This window comes from Cyprinus carpio, chromosome B4, assembly GCF_018340385.1.
Source record: "Cyprinus carpio isolate SPL01 chromosome B4, ASM1834038v1, whole genome shotgun sequence".
In the NCBI taxonomy this organism is placed as follows: domain Eukaryota; kingdom Metazoa; phylum Chordata; class Actinopteri; order Cypriniformes; family Cyprinidae; genus Cyprinus; species Cyprinus carpio.
This window is the reverse complement of record NC_056600.1, coordinates 26029721-26040049: the sequence shown is the minus strand read 5'-3', so window position 1 is coordinate 26040049 and position 10329 is coordinate 26029721. Positions and strand designations below refer to the sequence as shown.

General features: G+C 37.2%; 1 protein-coding gene across 1 annotated transcript; it reads right to left on the bottom strand.

Annotated features, from left to right (window-relative positions):
• Positions 1 to 513: 513 nt before the first annotated feature.
• LOC109103221 (gastrula zinc finger protein XlCGF8.2DB-like) lies at positions 514 to 6368 on the bottom strand. Its single transcript, XM_042722471.1, has 3 exons — positions 6221 to 6368; positions 4960 to 5107; positions 514 to 1647 (listed from the first exon to the last, which is right to left on the bottom strand). Exons 2-3 carry the CDS (start codon positions 5042 to 5044, stop codon positions 725 to 727), a joined length of 1008 nt encoding a protein of 335 aa, XP_042578405.1. The 5' UTR covers positions 5045 to 5107; positions 6221 to 6368; the 3' UTR covers positions 514 to 724.
• Between the last annotated feature and the right edge of the window lie 3961 nt (positions 6369 to 10329).

Here is a 10329-nt window from a genome sequence, read left to right as displayed (position 1 = left end):
GGAAGTGGTTTGGGGGATGTTTTCTGCAGCAGGAGTTGGGACTTTTATACATGGCTACATGGCAGAGTGAATGCAAATGTTTATCAGAACCTCCTTTAGCAATATGTGGTGCCTCTTCCCTGCAAGCGTCCCCCAATCAGCCTACAATATCATCCAAGACAATGCCCCGTCACACTGCAAAATGGGTAAAGCAGTTCCTTGAAGCTAAGAAAACTGATATAATACATTTGCAGACACAGGGTCCTGATCTAAACCCAACTGAAAATCTCTGGAAAACTGGAAAATCCTTGGCGACAAATGTATGGCTAAGAAACCTAATATAGTTACCGAAGTATGAAGAACAGTGGACCCAGATCACACCAGCACAGTGTGAGAGGCTAGTGATGTGCTGAAGAAATTCAAAGCAAGACTCTATACCTCTACTAATTTCTGACAGCTGAATAACATTTTAATTGTAATCTTTCAGCAGTTACTGTTCTCTAATTTTGATTACTGATTTCCAAATTTGTTTTATTTATTTTTTTTAATTCAGTTTATTTTGTAAATCTTGTTAGTAGAGCAGTGGTATATCTACAGTTCATATTCCTTCAAATTTTGAGCGATGGTAATCATGGATATTTCACAAAAACAATTAATAAATTGTTCTCCACCGTACATATTTTCTGGTTCCAGTTTTTTATTACCCTCACCACAATTAAATTGGCTTCCTCCAGAGTACAATTGCTCACAATTTCTGTACCGAATGACTTTGCAAATGATGTTTCAGGTCCTTGTGATATGTGAAACTCTTTTCACACTGATGACATTTGAAAAGCTTCTCTCCAGTGTGAATACTTATGTGAGTTTGAAGGTTTCCTTTTTGTGAGAAGCTTTTTCCACACTGAGGGCAGATGAAAGGTTTCTCTCCAGTGTGAACTCTACTGTGAATCTTAAGGTTTGCTTTATTTGTGCAATTCTTTCCACACTGAGGGCAGATGACAGGCTTCTCTCCAGTATGAAGTCTAATGTGAGTGTTGAGGCTTCTTTTATGCAGGAAACTCTTTCCACACTGATGGCATACAAAACAGTCCTCTTTTGAGTGAATCCTCATGTGGTGATTAAGGGTTTCTTTACATTTGAATCTCTTTCCACACTGACCACATATGCAAGGCTTCTCTCCAGTGTGAATGTTCATGTGAGTCACAAGACTTTCTTTTCGTGAGAAGCTCTTCCCACACAGTTTGCAGGTGTACGGTTTCTCTCCAGTGTGAGATCTCAGGTGGGCATTAAGGTTTCCCTTAATTTTAAAACTCTGTCCACACAGTTTGCAGGTGTAAGGCTTCTCTGCAGTGTGAACTCTCATGTGGACTTTAAGGTTTTGTTTTTGAGTGAAACTCTTTCCACATTGTTGGCAGCAGAAAGGCTTCTCTCCAGTGTGAACTCTCATGTGGACTTCAAGGTTTCGCTTACTAGATATATTCTTACCACACTGACAGCAGGTGAAATAACTGTTAGATCCGGCCTTCTGACCTTTTTTTTGTGAAGAAAACTCTTCAGTCTTTGAGGATTTTTCTTCACTTTTTAAATCAAGACACTTCTCATACTGAGTTTTCTCTTCCATTTCATTCAGTTCATCGGTCTGACTCTCCTCTTTCAGTGCCATCGGGTCTAAAGCAAAAAAAAAAAAAAAGACATTAAAGCACTAAAGCCAATATAAAGCATCAAGCTACTAAAAGAAAAGTTCTGTCTAAGAGCATCCTCGGCACTGTACATTTTTTTATGTCTCTTTGTCAGGGACGGATAATGACGCAGTTACGTCCTGGGCACGGACTGATTAAAAGCTCTCCTCATTTTGCTTTCCTATTTATTCTTATTACTCCCAAACATACCACCTATATCAAGAAATATTTCCATTCTCAAATGTTAGTAAATGCATTTTGCACATTAACAGATCATGTTATTCAATCTATAATGGACAATGAGCAAGTAGCCTACTGTTAGTGTAAACTAATAATTATGCAAAATACGCACCATATTTATTCCCTTCCCGCTCGTCAATTGGCAATCACTTAAAGGGATACTCCACCCCAAAATGAAAATTTTCTCATTAATCACTAACCCCCATGTCGTTCCAAACCCGTAAAAACTCAGTTCATCTTTGGAACACAATTTAAGATATTTTGGATGAAAACCGGGAGGTCTGTGACTGTCCCATAGACTGCCAAATAAATAACAGTGTCAAGGTCCATAAAAGGTATGAAAGTCATCGTCAGAATACTCCATCTGCCATCAGACGTGCAATCTGGGTTATATGAAGCGACGGGAACACTTTTTAATAAAATATAATAGAATAAAATCGATATAAAGAATGTCAGGGAGGGACGATTTGGGAAGAGATAAATTCAGAACGAATCTGCTGCATAGTTAGGTTTGATGCGTACATAAGAACTGACAGGACATAAGCTAAAATACACTGGCTGCACATCTCATAAAAGTAAGAAAAGAGCAGACATATGGATAAATCTGACGACACAAGAGAGAACTCAATTCGGTCCAGTGTTCTGATCGCAGATACTGAAGCATACACAAACAGAAAGCGCGTCTCACAGCGCGCGTGTACTGTTTTGCGTCTCATGAATTGAGAATTAAACACAAAATTATGTCGAATTGTCTGTTTTGACCATAGACTGTATAAAAACATGGACTTAGTGTCCGTGACATCACCCATAGTTTTCTAAAGAGCATTTCTGTAACTCAAAGAGGAAGGAGCGGGCCATCGCCATCTTGGCAGCACGTCATTCCCGGATTATCGAAAATGGGCAAATTGTAGGAGCTGGTTGCTGAAGCCACGCCCACCTGGCTGGACAGTAGAGTCAGCAGTGGCAATCCACCTGTCACTCAAGTGGCCACGCCCTTAATTATGCAGAACTTTAAGGCTTAAAGGGTTACTCCACCCCAAAATGAAAATGTTGCCATTAATCACTTACCCCCATATCGTTCCAAACCCGTAAAAGCTTTGTTCGTCTTCGGAACACAATTTAAGACATTTTGGATGAAAACCGGGAGGCTTGAGACTGTCCCATAGACTGCCAAGTAAGTAACACTGTCAAGATACACTCTTCTGTATGAGCCGTGCTGATACACTTAAAAAAACATATCCTTGTGGTGCGGCTGATACAGAAGCTCAGATTTGTCAAAATGGTCCTACGCTGATTTGGAGAGACACAGAGAAGAGGAATTGTTGAATAAAGTCATTATTTTTGTTTTCTTCATGTACAAAAAGTATTCTCGTTGCTTCTTAATGTTACGGTTGAATCACTGATGGCAGACGGACTATTCTGACGATGCTTTTCATACTTTCCTGGATCTTGACACTGTTATTTATTTGGCAGTCTGTGGGACAGTCTCAAACCTCTTGGTTTTCATCCAAAATATCTTAAATTGTGTGCCGAAGACGAACAAAGCTTTCAAACGACATGGGGGTAAGTGATTAATGAAAAAAATTTCCTTTTGGGGGTGGAGTAGCTCTTTAATATAATTTAAATGGATGAGTTATAAAAAAAAATCACCCCTTCACAGTTGTCATGAAGGGCAAAATTAACTATATAGACCAAAATAGGTAAAATTTTTGTACCAGACTGTAAACGTTTTTCTCTGCTGTAAAGTTGGGGATTTTAACATGGGGAGTCTATGGGATTGACTCCCTTTTGGAGCCAGCCTCTAACGGCCTGGCGATGAATTGTAGTTTTAGTGACTTCCTTGTTGGCTTCACGAGAGAGAGCGGGAGGTTGCCGCTTGGTTTTGATGAGTATTCACATAAACACAGTTGATTACATCTTAAGTGAACATAAACAGCAGGGAGAATGTGTATCAGTTCATTGCATCCATTGCAGCTGGGCATTCTGTTTTAAAGGGACAGCAGCCTAATTTTTTAATTAATTAATTTACTGTAGATTTAGTCGACTAAAATCTTATGATATTTAGTTGACTAAAACTAGACTAAAACTAAAAACAATTCAGGTGACTAAAATATGACTAAAACTAAATGGCATTTTAGTCAAAAGACTATGACTAAAACTAAATCAAAATTTGATTTCCAAATTAACACTAACCCATTGTTGCCTGCAAAGTTGGCCTTTCACTTGTCATTTTCAAAAGAGGTTGCACCTTTCTTGAATCTATATCAAACAGACAAACCTATGATTCCTTTTCTGGCTGCTGATCTTTTGTGATTTTTTTTTGTTATGGATAGTTTTATCAGGCCTGATGTGATGTCTAATGCTAACACACTCCAAAACTGATGTCAATAGAAGTCACAGGCAAAAACAATTTTGACCAGTCTCAAATTTACCATTAATTTCTAAAATATTAGAAAAATTGTGTCCTCTCAACTATGTGTTTTGCAGATAAACAGTATTTCAGTCAGGATTTAAGTTGCATCATAGCACATCATTAAAGTTACATTTCTCTTCTATTAAATGAGAATAAAGACCACAAAATTATCTTTGGCAGCATGAGAATTATTATTAAGTCAGAAGTGTTTAGTCCTACTCCTTGAACTTGATTAGCTGGTTTCGGTGCCGTCCTTCCAAAAGTGGATTGGACACCCCTTTATTTGCGTCCTATACATCTGACCATTACCACTTTGTTTGTGTAGATGAAGAGAGGAGTGCAACAGGGCTCAATATTAGGTCCTCTAATCTTTTTCTTCTTGTATATGTCTCCCCTGAAGGACATAATCATTCGTTTTTACTGTTATGATAATGATACTTCATGTTTTCTTGCAACCTGAAGTGTGTCTCGTATATGATCCACTCCTCAGCATTAAATAAAGATAATTGGTTCTAAACCAGAAACACAAACTATCCATTATACTAACAAGAATACATCTTAAAATATAAATAGCTACATTTGAAATGAAAAGAGAATCAATCAATGTCAAATAGTGAACTCCCTTCAGATTTGAGAATGAAAACTAACCTGTTTGTTCCTCAGTCTCTTCTTGTTTGACTCTGAATGTTTCTTCAACCTTCATGTCTTCACTCTCCTCTTTAATAGATGGCATCTTTGTAATATGTGTCACATGGATCTCAGTTGCTTCACCAGGAGTTTTTTGTGTGTGAACACACTGTCATGTTTAACATGAGATTAACAGAAAGAAATAAACATCCAAACTAAATCTCTGGGTGCATCTCAATCAGTTTAGTAGTCGGCACATTGGCAAGGATGTCAATCAAAGTGATAGTGGTCTTAAATGGTGTGATTAAAAAAAAACCTCAAAACTAGCTATACAAATTCTAAAGGAACACAAATTATGCAAACACTGTCAGATTACATAATGTGTCATTCGCCGGTGAGAAAACATTACAGTACAAACCGCATAATGTTACAATAATAGCGTAATCATGTCTGCGCAAACAGGGTGTGCAGAGGTATGCAAATACATATTTTGACAGGCAAGACAGCCTACCGTAATATTCGGACAGAACATTTTGATTGGTCCTACGTCTTCCATAGGCAATATAAATACATAAAAATAAATTTAGGCCACTTCACATTGAGATTGCTATCGGGATGTGAAGAGATTTTCAACCAGCATAAACAATGTTTTTAAAAACATTTTGTTTCGAAATCCCTTTTGTTAAAAAATGGTTTAAAGATATAAAGAGTTTTTCATTTTATATCTTTTTTTTTTTTTTTTTTTGTAAAAACCTGTATCTCAACTGTAAATCGTGTTTTTTTTTTAGCAATTTTACAATTTAATACATTACCACAGACATTTTACTACCCTGCTCATATGATATTCATTTTTACTTTTAAATACATTTTTGCAGGTCTTAAAAATATCCTGCAGACAGATATAGCGTTGCACACTGCCAGCTTCTAGAATGATTTCGTCAGTCTGCGGTGATTCGAATCGGTGAATCATTTGGCGAAGCAATTGATTCAATTGTTGCGGAGTTTTGAAAAGCTCCGTTTCTCGCATCACTACTTGCCAGAGACCGAATTTGTGTTTATTATAAACTGTTTCACGAAATAGGGAGCGAACATGAGACGCCCAGTTTCTGTTACTTATGTAATACGCGCTTTATTCACCAAAAACGTTAAGTGATATGAGATAATTTATTACAATGCTTTATTCAATATTAAATAATTCACTTACATCGCTTGTAATATATATATAACATTGATTAAACGGCTTGCATGGATTTTAATAGCTTAAATGGTTAATAATACATACCTTTTCTCAGCCTAATCACCAAAGATGCAGGAGTGTGGCTCCGTCTTATGACGTCATATCATCAGACCAAATAAAAGTCCCATTCACACGCTGTTGCCTAAAATCACAAAAGGACACAAGAAATAAAACGCTCTGACCTAATTTACATTCGCATCCAAATTTAAATACCGTTTGTCCAGTGATGTGCTAAAAGTGATAAATATGGTGAAATATTGTCTGGGTCACTCCTGGTATCTAGTCACATTTTGAATTCAAACAATAATGAGCATTTCTTGGATAGTATGTGTCGCTTATGCCATAATAGTATTTTTGAATCTTGAAACAATAAAAAAACAATTATTGATGAATATAATATATCTTGATTATTAAGAACAGTTATTTTTTGTGCCCATTTATGCCAGCAGGATGGTAAATAATCCAAAAATTTTGCTCAAAAACATATATATGATGTTAATGCGCCTCACCAATAAGACAAAAGTAGGCCAAACATTTAATGTTGCTGTCAAATTATTATTTAAAATGACTTGCGTAACAGGATGGAACACCAATGTTAACAGGTTCTAACAGTGGAGGAGTTTTCCGTCATTGTCCTGCAAGGTTTGCCATCTGTAATGTGTGGAACTGAACTGAGCCTATATAATATTGTTTCAAAACAAACAAACAAAAAAATCCCAGATTTCCTTTGGGGGTGGGACACAGAAAATAGCACAAAAATGTGGTTCCTTATCACAATCATGATGACAAGTGTCAAAACAATTCTCTGTTTAGGTGGCTAGAGAAATAATACCAAATTACAGAGGACAGACATTAGAAATTATTATTTATTTATAACTGATTAAAATAAAGATGCTGTAATTCATTTGGATTAACTAGATTCACAAATAAACACAAAAACCTCCATATGTACCCCCATGTTTACCTGTAAAGTCCTTTTATTGAGGGCCTGCAGTTCTTTGATCAGATGCAGCATACCAGCTGATGTCTTTTCTTGAGCCCGGTCAGAAGAACTTATTGATTCCACTGCGATGCATGCAGCTGCCCTGTATGTTGTCATCCTCTACATTCATGATGATGCCAGGGTAGTGGTCATCATCATATTTCACCATACACCACCTGCCAACATGGTCGATGGTAATGACCTCTGGAACCTTTGATTTTAAATTCAATCCCACATCAGCATGAAGGGTTGCCTCCATGAGACTGAAGCATGGACAGTCCATGACTCCCTGCTCTCTTTGGCAGAGACAGGTTATGTCTCTGTACTGGATTTTCCCTGGGAAGCTACTCATCATCTGATGATTTTTCATGGTTCCTTTTATGGCATTTAAAGGGGGCACCTATATATATATATATATATAAAAGATAATAGACACATGACAAAGACATGAGTTACCATTTTACTATTTGTGTTCACTGTCAAGGAAGGCAAATCCCAGTACACGCTCTTAAATATGAAGAAAAAGGAAAATATCTGCACACAAATAAAAAAGAATTAACAAAAACTGGGAGATATTTTCAGGCAGGGTACTCTATACTTTTTATTTGTTGTTCATTTATTTTCTCAGGTGAATGTGGAATTCTTTTATTCTGAGGTGAGTATACAACTGTCCATATTCTGTTTCCTTAAGTTTGTATTAAATCATTTTCATTGTTTCCTTGAATAAATTCCAACTAACATCAAAGCCTCTTTTGAAGGGCTCAGTGGAAAGAAGGACTGGCGGGACAAATCACCTTGAATTGTGGTATTTTTATTTTCTTTGGACCTTTTGCTTTGAATTTTTCATATCGAATTGGAACTGAAGAAACTGAAATTTGAACATTGAGCTTGAAATTAGATTTTTTTTTCTCTCTCTCTCGCTCTGTGAATAAAAATTTTTAATTGTAAAACTGAATTTGACATTCCATGTCTGAAATCTTAATTCCTGACTTGAAGTGTATGTGATGCTGATTCTGAATCTATATTTCTAATTTGAATTTCAGTATCTCTTGTGAACTTAACTATTGTTTGACATTGTTTATTTGGGTTTAATTCCTTTTCATCATTTTATTATTTACTCAAGAACAATATATTCAGCTAGCTCTTTTCATTTACATTTATCTTTGAGTTTGAATTCTTACTTTCTTTAATTTCTATCAGTCCTATACACTTCATTAAATTGACCCGATATCTGGTCCTGGATAAAAATTGATCATTCATACCATAGCTAGCACGCCAAAAACGGGTAGCTGCGGGTTACACACACGTGAGTAAACTGTTCTCTCGTTGGTCAAACTTCCATGGTTTCTTTTCCGGAATTCCACTTAGCTGTCATTCCGGTCATCTGTCAGGATGGTATGACAACAGCTTTGCGGGCTTATTGTTGAGTTTTTTTTTGTAGTTGTCATTATATTAATTTATCATTTTGAGCAGGAGTCCAGGATTCATTGGGAAAACATTTTTAAAATGTGCCTACTACTACGAAGAGCAATAAGAAGGCATTATAAAATGAAAAGGTGTGCTTTGTTTTTGAATGGCGAAGACGTGCTCACCCACAGACATTGACAGGTTCATTTTGAGATATTAGCAAAACAACAAAGCTAATGCTTTTCACGGAACTTACGTAATTACCCATCATACACTGTAATATAGCCTGATTTGTTGGTCCACTGGATCAGATTGCTTTCTCACTACAACCGAACCGCTCCATAGTTCGTTTTCAATTGAGCCGAGACCACCTCATTCATATGCCCAAACGAACCGAGCTAGTGCGCCAGGTTCCGAAACAACGGGCCAGGTGTGAAAGCACCCTCAGATAGAGATGGTACTCACAAAGTTCCTGAAGAACCTTGGTGTCAATGTTCAGCCTGATTCTGGGAGTAAATCAGGATGTCATCAATGTAGATGATGACGAAGCAGTGGAGGAACTCCAGAAACACCTCCTTCATTAATCCATGGAATACAGAGAGTGAGTTGGAAAGCCCATATGGCATAACAAAGTACTCATAGTGGCCTGAAGGTGTTACAAAGGCAGTCTTTGACTCATCACCCTCACATATCCTAAAGGTTGTAGGTACTCTGCAGGTTCAACTTGGAGAAGATGCAAGCTCCACGTAATTGTTTTAGGGCTGCCGGGACCAGAGGAAGGGGGGGTAAACGTATTTGATGGTTTGTAAATTAAGAGGTCAGTAATCATGGTAGGACCTCAAGCCTCTGTCCTTATTTGCAAAGAAGAAGCTTGAGAGCCTCCTCTATGTAGTCCTCCATGGCCTTTTGCCCTGGGATGGACAGAGGACAGACTGTTCCTTTAGGTAAGGTTGCCCTAGGCAGCAGGTCAGTGGCACAGCCCCATGGCCGGAGTGGTGACAATTCAGTTACCAGTTGTTTACTGAAAACATCCTGGAACGCCAGGTACTTGAGGGGGATCTCTTGCTTCAATTTGGTATTCGTGCTACATTGTTCACTAATCACTTAACACAGATGGTGTGTGTTGTTGCATCCACAGGCATCACAAGATGACGTCAGCAGTGGAACCCTCGGGCAGCATGAAGTAAATCCTCTGGTGCAAGCATGTGATGGGGCGGGGCAAGTGCGTTAAATGCGTTAATAATTATAACACATCATTTTTTTCCATAATTAATTAATCTAATTAACGCGTTAAATTACCAGCCCTTGTTGGCTTATGTATTATTTTCACTAAATCATTGTTTAACAGATAAGGGTAACACTTTAGAATACTGTTCCATCACTAATGAACTACACAGGAACAAATGACTAATGCACTATTAACATTGAAGTAACTACTATTACCTAACGAAAATATGATAAACAATTTAGTAAGTAAAAGAGTGCATTAAAACTGGTAGTTCACTATTAGCTAATCAATAACTACTACATCCTGGAGAACTCCTAAGAACTACTGTATACTGGTTCAGTATTAATATGAATTATCCATAATGTATAATTAATTCTAAAGTAAAGATCATGGTAACCCACTAGTAATGACTCAAGTATTACCAAATCCTTCTAAAGGAACTACTGATTACTTGGATCAGTATTCTAAAATGAAAAGCTTTTGAGATACATGTATGGTTTTGGATAGTAATTATTTAAGGGTTTCAACATTCTTCTG